The 21,403-nt window shown below is 32.1% G+C and overlaps 1 protein-coding gene across 1 annotated transcript; it reads left to right on the top strand.

The window, feature by feature from the left end:
• The first annotated feature begins 1,411 nt into the window (after positions 1-1,411).
• LOC143073232 (cyanophycinase-like) lies at positions 1,412-19,586 on the top strand. The gene is made up of 6 exons (XM_076248610.1): positions 1,412-1,630; positions 9,019-9,254; positions 10,039-10,184; positions 15,249-15,381; positions 18,571-18,712; positions 19,081-19,586. The coding sequence occupies exons 1-6, from the start codon at positions 1,460-1,462 to the stop codon at positions 19,534-19,536; spliced, it is 1,284 nt and encodes a 427-aa protein (XP_076104725.1). The 5' UTR covers positions 1,412-1,459; the 3' UTR covers positions 19,537-19,586.
• Positions 19,587-21,403: the final 1,817 nt, after the last annotated feature.

Below are 21,403 nucleotides of genomic sequence, written 5' to 3'. Positions count from 1 at the left end.
CTTAAACATTTAAAAGCCAATGCTGTATAAGGCTAAAAGGGAACTAAATCTTAGTAGATACAGATTTGCAGGAATTCACAATACATGTATACAACATAAACTGTTTTAAGGTCAAGTAACAGTAAATGTGCTATGTCTCAGATTTTGCTCAAATTTTGCATGCAACCTTGGCTCGTTAAACTACAACTGAAAATCGAAAAAATAATGCAGTTATCTCTTTTATTATCTGACATATAACTGATTGATTTCCTTCAATATGGGTGAATATTTGTATAGATTAGCACATAAAATCGGCGAAATAAACTACTAAAACTTGTCTAAAAATTTCTAATTCTACTCTATAGATTTTTCTTAAAAAAAATATATGTTGTTGATACATAAATTTCTGTTTTAATGATATAAAATAATCGTATGGTCACTGACTTCGTTTTTTGACTAACGATCAATTTATAACAATGTTCGTAGTGAAAAACGTAAAAAATCAACGTTTTACGGCCGTTACTATTATTTCGACGTTTTGTTGGACTTTTTCACAAAGAACACCACTTTGAATGATGTTTATCGTAAAAACGAAGTCGGTGACCCTATCTTTATTTTGAATCGTTAAAACAGAAATGTATATACCAACAACATATAGTTTTTTAAGAAAAATCTATGGAGTAGAATTAGAGCTTTGGCGATTTTAAGACAAATTTAAGAAGGTTTTTCGCCGCTTTTATATGCTTTCTATACAAATGTTCACCCATTTTCATGGGAATTCAATCAGTTATATTTCAAATAAAAAATAGGATAAATGCATTATTTTTTCGATATTCAGTTGCAATTTCTATCCAGAGTTGTATGCAAAATTTTACTGAAATCTATGACATAGCCCTTTCTTCAAAGATAAGCTCAATAGGTCAAATTTATGAAAAAATACACTATTATCGGTAATAGATTCTATATCAATAATCTGTATTTATTCCTACTTCAACAGAGTTCACAAGAGGAAACGTTAAGATGTTGGAGTATTCTGTTAAAAGAAACGTGGGTGTGATGGAGCAAAATTTTTTTCCCCTGCATTGTAGGAACTGTTTAAACTCGTTAAAGTTTGTTCTTCATAACTTCATAAAACAAACTTTTCTTAAGCTAAATTTCTTAACGTTTATCGATACACCGTTTGCCATGGCGCTGTCAATATAAAAAAGTAGATTTGAAATGATTGCCAATGAGACAACTATTCACAAGAGACCAAATGACACAGAAATTAACAACTTATTTTAGACCTATGAGTTTGAATGTCCCTTTGGTATCTTTAGCCATTCTTTTGTATTAACTTCTACCCGTTTTAAAGGTTTTAAAGGCACAAATTGTAACGGAAATGCCATTTCAAATCTATTGTAAAGTTCTATTACATAGGTTATCTTAGGTCATTTTAAGTTTACTTTATATCTTATCATAAATATCATCTTACAAGGATATGGCGGTTTTGTGCTTGTTACTTTCGTTGTCAGTCGCACACGCATTACTGTTAGACGTCGATCAAGTCAAATTGCCTCAATATCATACTTATGGTAAAAGATTGGTTTTAGCTGGCGGCCATCTTGATGAAAACAACAACGAAATATATAACACCATCGTAAAACTTGCTGTAAGTACTTATAATATATAATATAATATAATATAATATAATATAAATTCTTTATTTAAAGAGGGTAACTCAATTAGAAATAGTCTAATTTTCATTGAGGCCCTCAAACAAAATGCATGCATACAGTTAACATTCATACATTCATACATTAAATTACAATATATATTACTAGTATATACACAATTCAATCATTGAAATATACAAAGGGTATACTAAAGTGTTTTATGTGATAAAACTTATCCGAATGAGCGTCCTCGTGGGTTTTTTGATTATGTGATTCAATGACCGATCTTATAGTGATTATTTGATTACCAGATCAAATATTTCCTGAATGTTTGTTAATTTTATTATCTTGTTTAAAAAAAAAAAAGGTTTTTGATTATGCTATTATATACTTGAACACTCCATGAGAGCCCTTTCGAATAATGACATTGAACGGTTTAATACCTGGAATTGTACAAAATATACCTCAGTAAATGAAAAAAAAGATTGAAAATTCAGTGACAAACAGACAAAACAAAACACCTTTGCTTGCCATAAACAACACAACTTGTAGGAATCAGGAACTGCTTACTGTTCTCAACAACATACATCACTTAGTTGCACTAGCTGATATCTGAAGATACAATTTGTGTTTTTCTACTGTTGTTGGGTTGCTGTCTGATTGACATATAGTGCCCATAGCTCTTTCATCAGTAAAATAGATAATACACATAATACTTATAAACAATGCGAATTAAACAATACCTCACTACAACCGAAACTGTGTTTCCAATTTTTCGATCAAACATGAATATTGTTTTGTTGTTCTATAATATGCGTCTCATTGTCGTAAACATGAAAGCTCAATTCTACTTAATAAAATTTTCTTGGTATCCGATTACTAAAAAGGTTCTTAAACATAAGCTTTATTCTATAAAAATACAACAATGAATGAATTTAAGGTATCGATCTTTCTAATGAAGAGAGGAGTGAATAGGAAGAAAAGGATTAGGGGGGGGGGTCTATCCATGACACAAAATCAGTACATACACAACAAAGCAAAGGAACAGCGCTTATTAATGCTGTTCTTCATCTCAAAGTCATAGTGAAGCCTGAAGCCTGAATTTAATCTTTATTGCTTTGTCGCAATGATGGCTCCAGGGGATGGTAAAACCTTTTCGTGTTTGGAATCTAATGTTTTGTTATGGGGACATATGGTTGTCTTCTATATATGAATAGCATTTGTAAGAACACACAACCCCCTTAAAAATGACTGGATCCGAGTCTCAAGTCGTACTGTAACACCACTATCCCAAGTTAGACGGAGGGTTTGTGCCATTAAATATGTTCAACTCCCCACATTCTGTATATGCCTGTCTAAGTCAAGAGCATGTGATTCATTGATTGCCATCTGTTGCTGTATATCATATTTCAGTTTGTATTTTATTCATTGTTTTGTTAATAAGACCGTTAGGTTTCTCATTTATATTGTTTTTCATTTGCAATTTCGGGGATTTCTATAGCTTAATTACAAGGCTGTATGGTTTTTGCTCATTGTTGAAGGCCGAACAATTACCTACAGATGTTAACTTTCATATTAGTTGGTCTATTGTGGAGAGTTGTATCATTTGCAATCATATATATATCACATCGTTGTATTGTTATGTTTATGTATTCCATTATCACATGCAGCAATAGGTAAACATCAGATATATTCCATATCAAGTAAGTCATCCGTGGACAAGAACCAATATTTTCATTTTGATAAGTTTATTCACGTAATAATTCTTATATGATTTGCATATAAGGGAATACTTTCATATGATTGGTCGAGAGGACTTCCGGTAGTTGATCTTGACGTTGGTTATGTTTCGATAGACGACGTTGACCGAACTTCTTTTCGTAACCAATGTAAACAAGATGGCGGCAATGAATAACACCGACCAACTTCCAAGCAAGGACCAAAGCTCATTATACTGGTTCCCTGTACTACGTTCCAGGTATTAGCTATCAGCCATACTCTCTCATATATTGGTATATGTGTAACATACTTAATAGAGGACCAAGAGATATTTCCTCAAATTATCGTCCAATTTCTATTTTGAATACCATATCTAAAATTTTCGAAAGACATGTATGTACACAGTTATATGAATTCCTTAACAATAAAAAATTGTTACATATCGCCCAGTCAGGTTTCAGACAAGGTCATTCCTGCCAAACAGCGCTAACTAAACTAATTGACGAATGGTTAAAATATTTAGATAATGGAGAAATAGTTGGTACAGTGTTTTTAGATTTCAGTAAGGCTTTTGACCTTATTAACCATGCCATACTTTTAGAAAAGTTAAAATTTTATCATATCGGAAAACATATAATAGATTGGATAAAATCATATTTGTCTAACAGACAACAAGAAGTCCAATACGCTAACACTAAATCTGATCAATCGTTTGTAAAGTATGGAGTGCCTCAAGGTTCAATTTTAGGTCCGCTGTTATTTTTAATATATATAAATGATTTACCACTTCATGTTAAACAATCCAATATGGCTGTATGGTTTTTGCTCATTGTTGAAGGCCGAACAATTACCTACAGATGTTAACTTTCATATTAGTTGGTCTATTGTGGAGAGTTGTATCATTTGCAATCATATATATATCACATCGTTGTATTGTTATGTTTATGTATTCCATTATCACATGCAGCAATAGGTAAACATCAGATATATTCCATATCAAGTAAGTCATCCGTGGACAAGAACCAATATTTTCATTTTGATAAGTTTATTCACGTAATAATTCTTATATGATTTGCATATAAGGGAATACTTTCATATGATTGGTCGAGAGGACTTCCGGTAGTTGATCTTGACGTTGGTTATGTTTCGATAGACGACGTTGACCGAACTTCTTTTCGTAACCAATGTAAACAAGATGGCGGCAATGAATAACACCGACCAACTTCCAAGCAAGGACCAAAGCTCATTATACTGGTTCCCTGTACTACGTTCCAGGTATTAGCTATCAGCCATACTCTCTCATATATTGGTATATGTGTAACATACTTAATAGAGGACCAAGAGATATTTCCTCAAATTATCGTCCAATTTCTATTTTGAATACCATATCTAAAATTTTCGAAAGACATGTATGTACACAGTTATATGAATTCCTTAACAATAAAAAATTGTTACATATCGCCCAGTCAGGTTTCAGACAAGGTCATTCCTGCCAAACAGCGCTAACTAAACTAATTGACGAATGGTTAAAATATTTAGATAATGGAGAAATAGTTGGTACAGTGTTTTTAGATTTCAGTAAGGCTTTTGACCTTATTAACCATGCCATACTTTTAGAAAAGTTAAAATTTTATCATATCGGAAAACATATAATAGATTGGATAAAATCATATTTGTCTAACAGACAACAAGAAGTCCAATACGCTAACACTAAATCTGATCAATCGTTTGTAAAGTATGGAGTGCCTCAAGGTTCAATTTTAGGTCCGCTGTTATTTTTAATATATATAAATGATTTACCACTTCATGTTAAACAATCCAATATGGATTTATATACTGATGATTCAACATTGCATTTTCATGATAAAAACATTGAAAAAATAAACAGCATATTGCAAAATGATTTAAATGCTATACAATCTTGGTGTAACAATAACAGTATGAAAATCAATGCACAAAAAACTAAGTGTATGAAATTGGGTTCAAAACAAAAACTTAAACAACTATCAGAATTATGTATTACCGTCAACGAAACATGTATTGAGAATGTCCATTCTTTCAAATTACTTGGAATAGACATTGATGAAAATTTAAGCTGGGAAGATCATGTTGATCGTATATGTAAAATTATCTCATCTAAAGTATCACTTTTATATAAAATTAAAGTATATTTGCCAATACACACAAGGCAACTATTTTATAATGCATATATTCTACCATATATAGACTGTTGTAGTTCAGTTTGGGGAAATTTATTACAAAAAGATTCAGATAGAATCATAAAACTTCAAAAAAGAGTAACAAGAATTATACTGGAATGCGATATTTCTATTCCATCTAATTTCATGTTTTCTTCTTTAAAATGGCTATCTTTTACCAAAAGAATAAAATACCAACAATCAATTCTAATGTATAAAATTGTAAATGGGCTAACACCTGATTACTTAGCAATACTAAATATTGATGATGTGCAACGCCACAACTTACGATCTGTCTCTAATAATGATCTTTTTGTTCCAAGACCAAATACAAATTTTTATAAAAAAAACTTTTCATTATTCTGCAACCAAAGTATGGAATAATTTACCACTCGAAATAAAAAAATGTCCTAATGTGGAATTATTCAAGAAACATAGTTATAATCATGTTCTTGAAAATTATAAGCAAGTCAAATAATTTGTTTTCCTCTAACAAAACTATATCAAATATTGTCATTTATTACCCTTTGTATATTTCAATGATTGAATTGTGTATATACTAGTAATATATATTGTAATTTAATGTATGAATGTATGAATGTTAACTGTATGCATGTATTTTGTTTGAGGGCCTCAATGAAAATTAGACTATTTCTAATTGAGTTACCCTCTTTAAATAAAGAATTTATTATTATTATTATTATTATTATTATTGCGATCGGGAACCAGTCTAGAAGCTCATAAACTCAGGAATCAATCCTTATAGGTATAGGGGGAGGGTTGAGATCTCATAAACATGTTAACCCCGCTTCATTTTTGCACCTGTCCGAAGTCAGGAGCTTCTGGCCTTTGTTAGTCTTGTATCATTTTTAATTTTAGTATTCTTGTGTATAATTTGGAGTTGAGTATGGCGTTCATTATCACTAAACTAGTATATATAATTATTATTTGTATGGGGGCCAGCTGAGGAACGCCTCCGGGTGTGGGAATTTCTCGCTGCATTAGTTTAAACGTATTTATTTATAGTGGATTGGGAAACAAGTTTTGCAACTTATATTAATCCCTTTCCACTTTGCAGGTGTGAGTGCTGCCTTGTAGCGACATTAGCCTGCTCTTTTTCGAAATCTACAAGGGTGTCTTTAACGTGCAAGAGATATGGCTCTCTCTTAACACGGGTCAACCATTTATCGCCCCCTTCCGACGGACTAGCATCGTTTCCTCAAGACCATACTCGCAAATGGTGTCAAGGGAGAGCCGAAAATTGAGTCCCTGAAATTTTCATCCCAGACGGGAATCGAACCAGGAGCCTTTGTGTTAGTAGTCCGATGCACTAACCACTACACCACGGCTCTCGCTGCATTGAAGACCCGTTGATGACATTCTGCTTTTGTCTGTTCTATGGTCGAGTTGTTCCCCAATTCCATTCTCAATTTTACTTTTATTTCAAAGCTATACATATAGGTCATTTTCAAAAATCAGACCTGACACCTATGCAATTGAATTCCGTCATATACATTGATTTAAAATAGTTATATCGTTTAATATAAGTAAAAATCATACTTGCATGGTTTGTACGCTGGCGGCCGCCAACTTGGAAAACGTAAACAAAGTAGTTTGCATGTACGCACTTTCCACAGAATGGTCCAACGGCTACAAATTGTCGTATGTTTAAAAATGAACCGTTAAAGTTAATACAAAAACATGTTTTAAATATATGTTTATGCAATTAACGAAAAAATGTATGCATGCGCTGCGGATGATTAAGTTCTCCGAGATCTTGCACAGTGTGAGTACGGCTGAGCAGGACTTCGGGAATGTCCGGAGAGCCCACAACCTTGCTTCGGAAGTTGAACACCGACTTTAACAAAATCTATTTTCACTGCAAGTTAATCGTTGAATGAAATAGAATGAAATTCAAAACAGTGTGGCTGTGGCCATTGATTGACACATTAAATTCATCCATTGACTGGGACAATTTACGTGAACGTTTGTCTGTAACGACCACTGTTCACGAAGTACCTACGATAGACATTTAAACTGTGGGGTCACCAAAGGTTTCTTAACGCCTTTAATTATAAAATAATTCGAAAAATTAATCAGGAATAACCTTTATGTTTTGATTTATATAATTGATTTAAATCAAAACATCGTGTTATTTCTGATTGATTTTTCGAATTACTTTATTAAGATGTTGAAAACCTTTGGTGACCCCATAGTTTAAGTGTCTTTAAAAAGTACATAGTGAGCAGTGGTCGTTACATACAAACGTTCACCTATATTGTCCCAGTCAATGGATGAATTTAATGTGTCAATCAATGGCCACAGCCACACTGTTTTGAATTTCATTCTATTTACACTAAAACATTCATTTTTGATGATAATAAGAGTTTTTTGCAGTTTATTTTTTATCAGATAGCAAAATTTTCATTGAGTACATATTTTTGCGTTAACCAACAAATATATTCATGCGCCAGACCTATTCAATGACATAAAAATACATATTACGTGTGATATAGAGGTAACGAGTGTGTGTAAGTATACTCCCTATCAAATTTTAAAGAATTAGATCTTTAAGGATTAAACGCCTCAGTTTTTAAGGTTGTACCCAACACTTTCACTAAAATTAATTTGGCTTGTTTAATTTTCATAGAATTTTGTCAAAGTATTAACTTTGACACTTTAACAAAAATATAAAAAAAATAAAAAATTTGAAGCAACCGTTTTGTCAGAAAAATTAGAATTGGTTATATAGCAATTTGACAAACACCAATTTTGATCATTGAGAAGCTTAATATTCCTTTTACAACACAACGTACTTTAAACGTTTAGCTGACTTTACAGAGTTATCTCCCTGTACTGTTAGGTACCACCTTAAAGGAATTTATTGGTGTATAAACTGGACCAAGTCACTCACAAACATATCATAAAAGTCCGAATCCTTCGGACTTTTATTTGTTTATGAGTGAATTGGTCGATTTTATACACCAATAAATTCCTTTAAGGAAGCTGGCTTGTCATGTTTTGGATTTTTTTGTCAGATTTTCGGAATCCTCTGGTTTTATCTATTTGAATGCCTTGAAAAAAAATTGCCCGTTGACCCGCATTTTTCTTTTTGAAATCTTTTACATGTATAGTGAAAAGCCATCTGTAAAAGTCTTATAACATTTTAATTAATTTTTAATAGTTTTTTTAGAACTTCAACTTGTCAATGATAAAGCTATGAAAAGTCAAAAGATAATAGTTTCCTGCCAAAATTTCAATGGCTAATATCTTGAAAACAAGCACGGTGACCTATATATTTTGTTTGCTCTTTGGATTCCTTTATTTATCCCCTATCTATATAAACTAGTGTTTTGAAAGTTAATTATTTTGAAACTGAGAAGCGAACTCCCTTAAACAGGCGTTTAATCCTATATTATACATTAACCATAAATCATATTCTGATTTTGTACTGTTACACATCTTAGGGAGGAGAAAACTATGCCAAGATTGGGATCGTTACTGCGGGCTCTGCTGATCCCGCGGACAGCTGTAATTACTATTCTGACTTATTCCTGCATCGTTATAAGGCCCAGTCTGTCTACTGTATACCAATAGACGTCAACCATACTTCCAATAATTTCAATGATGATGTTGTTGATAAAATAAAGCAACAAACAGGATTCTTCTTTGGAGGGGGAGATCAACAGAGAATTATCGATTCGTAAGACTGATATTTATACTTTTTAAGTTCTTTTCCCGGTCACTTGTAAACACTTTTTTAATTACTTTAATTTTGTTTAATACAACACGTTAACGTTGCCAATGTATGTGCATGTAGTTTATTTAAGTGTTTAACACAATGAGATTACGGCACCAAGTTAACGGTATCAATTTAGGTGCATGTAATAAGCGTTTAGATACAATAAGATTACGGCACCAAGTTTACGGTACCAATTTAGGTGCATGTAATAAGTGTTTAGATACAATAAATTTACGGCACAAAGTTTACGGTACCAATTTAGGTGCATGTAATAAGTGTTTACAGTAGTTGTCGTTTGTTTATGTAATTTATACGTGTTTCTCGTTTCTCGTTTTTTTTATTTTATATAGATTAGACCGTTGGTTTTCCCGTTTGAATGGTTTTACACTAGTAATTTTGGGGCCCTTTATAGCTTGTTGTTCGGTGTGAGCCAAGGCTCCGTGTTGAAGGCCGTACATTGACCTATAATGGTTTACTTTTTTTTAAATTGTTATTTGGACGGAGAGTTGTCTCATTGGCACTCACATCACATCTTCCTATATCTAGTAGATACAATAAGATTACAGCACCTATTTTACAGTACCAATTTAGGTGCATGTAATAAGTGTTAAGATACAAGACATGAATCGGTACTGATCCATCTGTAGGTGTAATGAGAATGAGAGATGATAGTAAAGTATGGAAAAAAACACTACATTTTGTTGTTAATATGATCTATGCTTACTTTATGGGCTGTCTTTTTCAGATTACCTCTATTTCAATATTATGTTCTACTGGCTCATATAAGTGTTCCAGCTATGAGAGAAATAACTGGTTTATTTGATGCTGGTGCAGTTATAGCTGGATCCAGTACAGGCACTGCTTGTCAATCGTCAGCTGTCATGATCAGAGGTCAGTTTCAAAATTACATCCTTCTTTTATTTACTTTTTCAAGTGTTTATGATAAATAAAGGTCAACCATGTTTGATAAAGTGAAATGAGAATGAGAGATGTTACGTTTTGGTAAAGTGTAATGAGAATGAGAGATGTTACATTCTGGTAAAGTGTAATGAGAATGAGAGATGTTACGTTTTGGTGAAGTGTAATGAGAATGAGAGATGATACGTTTTGATAAAATGTAATGAGAATGAGAGATGTTACGTTTTGGTAAAATGTAATGAGAATGAGAGATGTTACGTTTTGGTAAAGTGTAATGAGAATGAGAGATGTTACGTTTTGGTAAAGTGTAATGAGAATGAGAGATGTTACGTTTTGGTAAAGTGTAATGAGAATGAGAGATGTTACGTTTTGGTGAAGTGTAATGAGAATGAGAGATGTTACGTTTTTAAGAACTGTTGATAAAATGTTTTGCGAATACGAGATGTTAAACCATTGTGGTGATGTCAACCTATTCATTTACCGTGGATTCTTTTTCTAGAATCAACGCTTCCTAAATCCGTCCCTGAAATGGACTCACCAAATTATATTCAATTGTGTTCTTTGTGTGTCTAATTTCATTAAGTTTGAATTGGCCAATTTACTGATTTCTGTTCACTAATGGAATTATTTTAAAAACTTACCTTTAATTTTTTGTAATTTCTATATGCCTGCACTGGGAATCGAACCCGTCCATGAATTCTCCTAAGTGTCACTAACATCATTATATCGACGAAACCTCTCGGCTACCAATTGGTTACGATTTAATTGTCTAACTTATATATATAAATGAATATTTGATATACATCGGTACAACGGACACACATGGATTGTACATTTATATATACAATAATAAGCAATCGTAGTGTATCAGTTGGTAGCCGCGAGGTTTCATGGTTATGCTTTATGAGTAAGAACTTGGCGGTTTAGGTTCGAATCCTTGTATATATTTTTTGTTGCCTCTATTCTCTATTTTTCCTGTTTTGTTTCTTGTTTTTTAAGTTATTGTGGATATTTTGTTTAATAAAAGCGAGTTTCTCCGTTTCTAATCGGATCATTGTTAGCTATTCCACATGTTTGAAATCAAAATGTTTACATTATATGTGTTCATTTTTGTTTTATAAATCAATATAGTATGATTTCATCTGTTTATTTGCAAATTCCTATGCTAGAAAATCGTGATATGCCTAGAATAAGACTTCTTGTAAGAAATTTCGGCCACATGCTTTAAATATATGCTATATATATATATATATGTTTTTGTCAAGTTGTTGTCCCCGGTTTTGACATATTCCCCATTTTCATTCTCAATCTTTTGAGAAATAAGATAGAATATGTCTCATTTTGTCAAAAATGTTCAGATGCCTGATAAATGAAAATCTTTAAGGGCAGACGTGGTGTGTTCAATATGTATTTGTATTGTTTTAACCATTTAATTGTAATATATAATTTATTGTTATGCATCGTTTGTCACGATAATATGGTTATTTAAACTCACTTACAATACCTTCTTATTAAGAATAGGCTTTAATTTGAATAGATATTATCACAATAGTTTAAGTTATAGATACAATGGATAAGCGTTGATTCATGAAAAACAAACCATTCGCCCTGCGGGCTCATGGTTTCTTTTTCAAGAATCAACGCTTATCCATTGTATCTATATCACATACGTTTTGGTAAAGTGTTATGAGAATGAGAGATGATATGTTTTAATAAAGTGTAATTAAAACAGACATGATACGCTTTGATCAAGTGTAAAGAAAACGAGATGATACGTTTTTAAGAACTGTTGATAAAACGTTATGCGATGACGAGATGATACGTTTTTATAAAGTGTAATGAGAATGAGAAATGATACGTTTTAGTAAAGTGTATTGAGAATGAGAGATGATACGTTTTGGTAAAGTGTAATGAGAATGAGAGATGACAAGTATTGATAAAGTGTAATGAGAATGAGAAATGATGCATTTTGATCAAGAATAATGAGAATGAGAGATGATACGTTTTGATAAAGTGTAATGAGACCGAGAGATGATACGTTTTGATAAAATGTGATGAGAACAAGAGATGATACGTTTGATGTATTTGAATGAGAATGAGGGATGCTACGTTTTGGAAAAGTGTAATGAGAATGAGAGATGACACGTTTTGATAAAATGTAATGAGAATAAGAGATGATATGTTTGATAAATTCGATTGAAAATGAGAGATGATACGATTTCATAAAGTGTTATGAGAATGAGAGATAATACGTTTTGATAAAATGTAATGAGAATGAAAGATGATACGTTTTGATAAAATGTAATGAGAACAAGAGATGATACGTTTGATGAATTTGAATGAGAATGAGGGATGCTACGTTTTGGAAAAGTGTAATGAGAATGAGAGATGATACGTTTGAATAAAATGTAATGAGAATGAAATATGATACGTTTTGGTAAAATATAATGAGAATGAGAGATTATATGTTTTTTTAAAGTGTAATAAGAATGAGAGATGATACGTTTTGATAAAAAAAAAATGTAATGAAAATGAGAAATAATACGTTTTGATGAAATATAATGAGAATGAGTGATAATGCGTTTTGACCAGGCGAAATGAGAATCAATAAAAGATGATAAGTTTTGTTAAAATGTAATTGGAATGAGAGATGTTAGTACGTTTCGATGAAATGTAATGAGAATGAGAGATGTTAGTACGTTTTGATGAAATGTAATGAGAATGAGAGATGATATGTTTTGATAAGGTGAAATGAGAATACGAGATGATACGTTTTGGGAGAGTGTAATAAGAATGATAGATATGTATTGGGTAAGTGTAATGAGAATAAGAGATGATACGTTTTGAAAAAGTGTAATAAGAATGATAGATGATACTTTTGGGGAAAGTGTAATAAGAATAAGAGATGATACGTTTACGGAAAGTGTAATAAGAATGAGAGATGATATGTATTGGGTAAGTGTAATGAGAATAAGAGATGATACGTTTTGGAAAAGTGTAATAAGAATGATAGATGATATGTATTGGGTAAGTGTAATGAGAATAAGAGATGATACGTTTTGGGAAAGTGGAATGAGAATGAGAGATGATACTTTTGGGGAAAGTGTAATAAGAATGATAGATGATATGTATAGGGTAAGTGTAATGAGAATAAGATATGATACGTTTACGGAAAGTGTAATAAGAATGAGAGATGATATGTATTGGGTAAGTGTAATGAGAATAAGAGATTATACGTTTTGGGAACGTGTAATAAGAATGATAGATGATATGAATTGGGTAAGTGTAATGAGAATAAGAGATGATACGTTTTGGAAAAGTGTAATAAGAATGATAGATGATATGTATTGGGTAGGTGTAATGAGAATAAGAGATGATACGTTTTTGGAAAGTGTAATAAGAATGATAGATGATATGTATTGGGTAAGTGTAATGAGAATAAGAGGTGATACGTTTTGGGAAAGTGGAATGAGAATGAAAGATGATACTTTTGGGGAAAGTTTAATAAGAATGATAGGTGATATGTATTGGGTAAGTGTAATGAGAATAAGAGAAGATACGTTTTGTAAAGTGTAATGAGAATGAGAGATGATACGTTTTGATAAAGTGTAATAAGAATGATAGATGATATGTATTGGTTAAGTGTAATGAGAATAAGATATGATACGTTTACGGAAAGTGTAATAAGAATGAGAGATGATATGTATTGGGTAAGTGTAATGAGAATAAGAGATTATACGTTTTGGGAAAGTGTAATAAGAATGATAGATGATATGAATTGGGTAAGTGTAATGATAATAAGAGATTATACGTTTTGGGAAAGTGTAATAAGAATGATAGATGATATTTTTTGGGTAAGTATAATGAGAATAAGACATGTTACGTTTTGGGAAAGTGTAATAAGAATGATAGATGATATGAATTGGGTAAGTGTAATGAGAATAAGAGATGATACGTTTTGGTAAAGTGTAATGAGAATAAAAGATGATACGTTTTGATAATAAAGTGGAATGAGAATGAGAGATGATACGTTTTGGGAAAGTGTAATAAGAATGAGAGATGATACGTTTTGATAAAATGGAATGAGAATGAGAGATGAAACGTTTTGGGAAAGTGTAATAAGAATGATAGATGATATGTATTGGGTAAGTGTAACGAGAATAAGAGATGATACGTTTTGGGAAAGTGTAAAAAAATGATAGACGATATGTATTGGGTAAGTGTAACGAGAATAAGAGATGATACGTTTTGGTAAAGTGTAATGAGAATGAGAGATGATACGTTTTGATAAAATGGAATGAGAATGAGAGATGATACGTTTTGGGAAAGTGTGATAAGAATGATAGATGATATGTTTTGGTAAAGTGTAATGAGAATGAGAGATGTTACGTTTTGATAGTGTGCAATGAAATTGAGAGATGATTCGATTCATTTAACCAGTCGTAAATAGAGACCATGAAAACTGCACAAACTGTTCTTTGTGTTTTTAATGAACCATGAGACTGAAAAAGTGTTCGTAAATTCGTTTAAAAAATATGAAAACAACACGTTAACAAATGCGTACGTCGGACACGCTTTTCTGGATTTACCTTCATCAGGAACGCCCAAGACCGAATAATTAAAACAAATTTGAAGGATTTATAAGGATCGAAAACGTTGAAAAGCCATTAACCAAAAAGGATCCAAAAGTACAAAAGTATTACCCAAATCTTTCTAAGGTCAGCTTTGCCTGAGGGAGTGTAAATCTTAGTTTCTGTATAATTTCAGAGCAATTTTAGATATATTTATATGTTATAAATCATGTCAGTACCGAAGTACTGACTACAGAGCTGATGATACCTTTGGGGCCTGATAGTATACAGAGGTATCGACTCAGTGCTGTAAACAAGGGTATGTTCCAGTCCCGTACCTGTGGACAATGGAAGGGGATACAAACTGAAGTTTTCGTGTTCTTTCTTTAAAACAGTAAATGAGTTACAATTTTCTCCATCAGGTCAATTAGCTAAACCAACTATCGTTCAAATCTTTATTTTTAAGGTGGAATGAGTTGGGATGCTTTGCGATACGGGGCTTTTAAGTCTGAAAACAAAGATCATCCAGATGATTTGATATACAACAATAATGGCGGACTTCGTATGTTGCATGGTTTTATCCTTGACACACATTTCAGGTTTGTTCTATTTAATTATTGGCAAATTAGAAAAAAGGAAGATGTGGTGTGATTGCCATTGACACAACACTCCACAAGAGACCAAATGACATAGAAATCAACAGCTACAGGTCAACAAAAAAGAGAAGCATTTTATATTTTCAATATATGTAGAGGAACATTTCTAGACAGTAACCACAAATTAATTAAAACCTTTTCTTAATTCTTCCATAGATATAAAGATTTTGTTTTGAAGTTTGGTTGTACCTGTAGAAAACTTATTCCAAAGGGGATAACACATCCTAAGTTTTACTGATATGTTATTTACCGAGCTCGGAAATTTAAAAACGGTCCGGGGGTGGGGGGGGGGGGGGGGACTTTAAATAAACTTATTCTGAAAGGTTACCAATTCAACATAGAAGTTAGATTTTTTATATTGTTTTTGTTGGTATCAATAATGATTTTGTTATCAGAAAATTCAAATTAAGCCAAATAAATATTTTTATATACATGTCATATGCACATGCATGGCTCTTCAATCTGTCTGTACTTGTATCTTGGCATTGCACAAGGTTTTTTTTCTCTGACGGTAAAAAAGAAGATGTGGTATGATTGCCAATGACACAACTATCCACAAAAGACCAAAATAACACAGACATTAACAACTATAGGTCACCGTACGGCCTTCAACAATGAGCAAAGCCCATACCGCATAGTGAGCTATAAAAGGCCCCGATAAGACAATGTAAAACAATTCAAACGAGAAAACTAACGGCCTTATTTATGTAAAAAAATGAACGAAAAACAAATATGTAACACATAAACAAACGACAACCACTGAATTACAGGCTCCTGACTTGGGACAGGCACATACATAAATAATGTGGCGGGGTTAAACATGTTAGCGGGATCCCAACCCTCCCCCTAACCTGGGACAGTGGTATAACAGTACAACATAAGAACGAACTATAAAAATCAGTTGAAAAAGGCTTAACTCATCAGATGGACAAAAATACAGTGGACGTGGCCCGGTACTTATACACCCCGACACAAAAAGACACAATGAACAGATCTGAGAGTACTCGCAGTTATCTGACAGCTAGTTCAAAGCCACTAACAACTAATAAAAAAAATCATGCAACTAAGACTAAACTATCAATCCGTACACATCCAACATCCAATGGATTTAGTGTAAAGACGTCATAAACCCTCAGAGAAAACATGACCTTGTGCAATGCCAAGTTACAGGTATCGACAGATTGTGTTTCCATGAATATGTATATTTAGTTAGCTTTTAATTTACTGATAACAAAATCAATATTTAAACCAATAAAAACAATATTCAATGATCTTATTACAGTGTTGAATAGGTAACCTTTTAGAATAAGTTTATTTAAAGGAGCGACAAGTTTACATGGATCATTTCTAAATTTCCGGGCACGGTTAACAACATTTCCGTAAAAATAAGGATGTGCTATCCCGTTTGAAATAAGTTTTCTACAGGTACAACCAAACTTCAAAACCAAATCTTTATAGAATGAAATTCAAAACAGTGTGGCTGTGGTTATTGATTGACACATTAAATTCATCCATTGGCTGGGACAATTTAGGTAAACGTTTGTATGTAACGACCACTGCTCACTATGTACTTTTTTAAAGATACTTAAACTATTGGGTCACCAAAGGTTCTCGACACCTTAATAAAGTAATTCGAAAAATTAATCAGAAATAACACGATGTTTTGATTTATACCAATTATATAAATCAAAACATAAAGGTTATTCCTGATTAATTTTTCGAATTATTTTATAATTAAAGGCGTTAAGAAACCTTTGGTGACCCCACAGTTTAAATGTCTATCGTAGGTACGTCGTGAACAGTGGTTGTTACAGACAAACGTTCACGGAAATTGTCCCAGTCAATGGATGAATTTAATGTGTCAATCAATGGCCACAGCCACACTGTTTTGAATTTCATTCTATGTGGTTTTTAGCTTGATTCTGACCAATGCTTTTATTCCAAATATATATGTATATGCCTCTATTATTGTTGTTGTTACCAATTATGTAAATCAATTGTATCTAATTTTATGCCCTTTATGGGCCCTGTAAGTTGGGAAATAAAAAAAAAAATATTCTATTCTAATATATTCTATTCTATTGAATTGATATAAACAGGAAAGTGTCCTTGAAGCACTAGATAATATATTATCAATTTTCTCGACTCAGAGCGACTTACATCCTATGACAACGAGTCCACATAAGAATATACAAAATGTTAACTTTTGTATTATGAATAAAATTTTAAAGTATCAAACCGAATAAAAATAAAATAAAATAAAAAAAAAGCCCGAAAATCTTTTCTCATTAGAGAAGAAGGCTATAAATGAATTGCAGCAAATATATCTATATTCAGCTTTACCAAACGACCATTTAATTAAATAGGAAAACTTTTGTTTAATAAGATAGTGTGGAAGTATAGTGTAAAGAGTAGAAAAATCAAAACTATTAACAGAATCAAAAGGACCATCATAAGCACGTAATTCATCTAAAACATCCAAAGATTTTTTTACACTCCAAAAATGGTTTATACCACTATGTTCATATATTTTATTACAATAGTGTATGATAAGCTCTTTAATAGTGTATGACGTCTGCGCACTAAATCCATTGGATGTTGAATATGTACTGATTGATGATTGATATTTCAGTCTTAGATCAAAGATTTTTTTATAAGTTGCTATTGGCTTTTAACTAGCTGTCAGTAACTGCGAGTACTCTATGTCTTTTTGTTGTGGGTTGTATAAATTCCTGTCTACGTCCACTCTGTGTTTTGTTTGATGTATTTCTATTTGTATTCATCTGAAGAGTTAAGACTTTCTAAACGAATTTGTATAGTTTTTTTTCTTTTTTTGTACTGTTACACCATTATCCAAGATTAAGGGAGGGTTGCCGCCTTCAAACGAGTTAAACTGTTTCATCCTGTCAACTGTAAGTGGCTCGCCTAAGTCAGGAGCTGTAATTCATTGTTTGTAGTGTGTTGCTGTGAAACATATTTGTTATTCGTTCATGTAAAAACTCCAAAAGAAATTTTGAATATAATTGAACTATATGAATTAATATAATTCTACATAAACGATGCTTTACTCTTGAAAGTTCCATCTATAATATAATAAATTGTTTCCTCAGTTTTATATTCCTTTAATTTTAGTCAACGTGGACGAGAAGGTCGTCTGATCAGGTTGTTGTCAGACACCCGCCATTTATATAATGGTGTAGACTGGGGTATTGGTGTGGATGAAAATACTGCACTCGTAATAAGGCATGCTGGAACTAGTCAAGCTGAAGGGGAGGTAAGTTAAAATAAGTTATGTTTATATTAGCATGAATTCTTTATAGCATTTTTAGGAACACATTTAACAAACGACGAATAAAGAAATGCGTGTTAAACATTTTAACAATGAAAAATTGAAGCATGCAATATGGTGTGAGGGCATTAGGTGACTCATCTACCAAGTCTTTTGTTGTAAGGTTGTTTTTTATCAACTGTTATAGCCAAACAAATATATTTTAATGATTTAAATAATAACATCAATACAAATATACATTTATATATTTATATTTAAACGAAAATTAAAAAAAAAAAATAATTATGAATTATTTTACAGATTGTGATTGGAGTTTTGAAAATATTTACCTATAATTGTCATACTATCTTCAGATTATAGGGGAGAATGGAGTATTTTTTGCAGACGTGTCTAATTCCCATGTAGACAACAGCACCAAGTATTTCAACATTGACAATGTAATGGTACACTATCTGACTCACGGAGACAAAATATTCCTTCAAAACAAAACCATCAAGTTTTCTCGGACCAAGACCCAAATGAAGGGGCATGAGAATTACGATCATGCGTTAACAACACAAGATATATTTGGCGGGAACAGACGTCACCCGACACAGAAGTCTGAATTTACAAGAGTCGCTACCAGTATCTTTGATTCTCGTTTGGAAACAAGCAGTTATGGTGATACTTATGAAAATAATCCAAGATTCAGAGTTACGATGTCACGAGCAGTTGCTGGGGCTGAGGGATTTGTCGAAAGAAAACATAGTTTTCACACAGATATTACGTCATACAGAAATCTATATGTGAAAATAGACTTTTCGCCATAAATTTAGTCTGTTTGTTTGTTGCATCTGAATAAACACTGTAGAACTCTGGATTTTTTTTTCATTTGTGAACGTTAAATAAGGACTTCCATTTTATTTATGTATACTGTTGAATTTGCGTTAAAGAGCAACACAGTAACTTCAAAGGGTGGGGGTATGGTTTTTTTACTGAGTTAAAAAAAAAAAAATTTTTTTTTTTTTTTTTCGACACTTTCAATCATTTTTTTTTTAATATGAATTCGGAAGAAACAAAATTTAGTCATCTGCTTGGCCAGAATATTTTTTTTAACAAATTGAGGGTCACAACATTTCTTCGCAATGGTTTTTGGAATATTGTTTCTGTTCATATTTCGAGTTTTTAGTGTTTAAAATGTGCCCATGTCTATCAAAATTGCATTTAAAGCCATCTGTAAATAATTTATTGGTTCACCTGGCAAAAAGAGTCGAGTCAGTTTTTCGTCCGTTGTCTGTCATTCGTTAAGTTTTACAAAAAACCTTCTCTCAAACTACTGGACAACCAAACATAGTGATGATTATCATTATAATATCTTGTTTTAAAGAAAAAATGGTTCAATGAACCCGCCTTCCAACTAACATAGCTGACATCGCTAAAAATAGAACATTGGGATATAGTGCAAGTTTTGTATATCATCTTAAAACCCCATGTAGAATCCGCTACTCCCCTAAGATGAGGGTACGGAATCGGCCGAGTTGAGACGAATGCATAAAACCCGCTATAGATAGAGAAAAACTGTCTTGGCAAAAGTGTTCATAATCGCTTGAATTTTATATCAAAACTTTCAGACGAATTGTCCTTGAATGAAGAATTCTATCATTTTTATTTTTTGTATATTATCTAGAAAACTATAGCTAGATACAGAGAACCTTTAATATGCAAAAATGATCACCGACACAAGATCTACAAATAAGTGAAATCGTCGAAATCGTTAGTTGACTTATGATTGGAGTTATTGCCCTATTATGAAGATTTTTATCAATATTTTTGGGGCAATTTGCCTATTATCTTGAAAACTATAATAAATATTATTATAGATAGAAACTTTAGAAGCAAACATTACCAGCTTGACAAGATCTACAAATAAGTTAACATTGCTGAAATCGTTAAATGTCCTTATATGATCGCTTCTCCTTCAATGATGATTTTTTTTCAATTTATTGTGTAATTGCATATTGTTTTGAATATTAATTTAAAAAAGCAAATAGGTAAGCGTAGATGAAAATTGGCACGTTTTTTCTTTATAGGAGTTATTGACCTAATTGACTTTTTTCCCTATTGTATTTTAAGCAAAATCTTTGGAGATGGAAAGAACTTAAACAGAAAAAAAATATCAGCATTACAAAATCAACAAACAAGAGATTTTATTCACGAAGTATATTCTAATCTACAATGCTGGAGTGTGTCCATCGTTGAAGATGCACACATAGCTAGATAAGCGACAAGTACAGACTCTTTAAAGTCTCTAGTTTGAATCTGATTTCATAAATATAACACATTATCAAATAAAATATGTGGTTGGCAAGTGGCATCTTCTTTATATCTAACTGTTGGGTTTTTTCTCAGATTGTTTTGAACAAGCTCTTTCTTCTTTGAAGTTTTGGTAGGTGGCTTTTCTGGTGTTTTGAACTGATCTTCTGAATCACGTGTCGTGTGTTGTGTCTCGAGTGTTCTTAATCTTATGTTGTATCAATATAGATGGAGAAACAATTGGAATTCTATTATACGCAGATGATATGGTTCTTCTAGCTAGTTTCCCCCGAGGACCTTCAGTTACTCTTAAACATTCTTCCCTCTTGGTGTGCTAATAATCCTATGATTGTAAACGCTGAAAAGTCTTAAAGTCATACATTT

Source organism: Mytilus galloprovincialis, chromosome 4, assembly GCF_965363235.1.
Source record: "Mytilus galloprovincialis chromosome 4, xbMytGall1.hap1.1, whole genome shotgun sequence".
NCBI lineage: Eukaryota > Metazoa > Mollusca > Bivalvia > Mytilida > Mytilidae > Mytilus > Mytilus galloprovincialis.
This window is presented reverse-complemented; position numbering and strand designations above follow the sequence as displayed.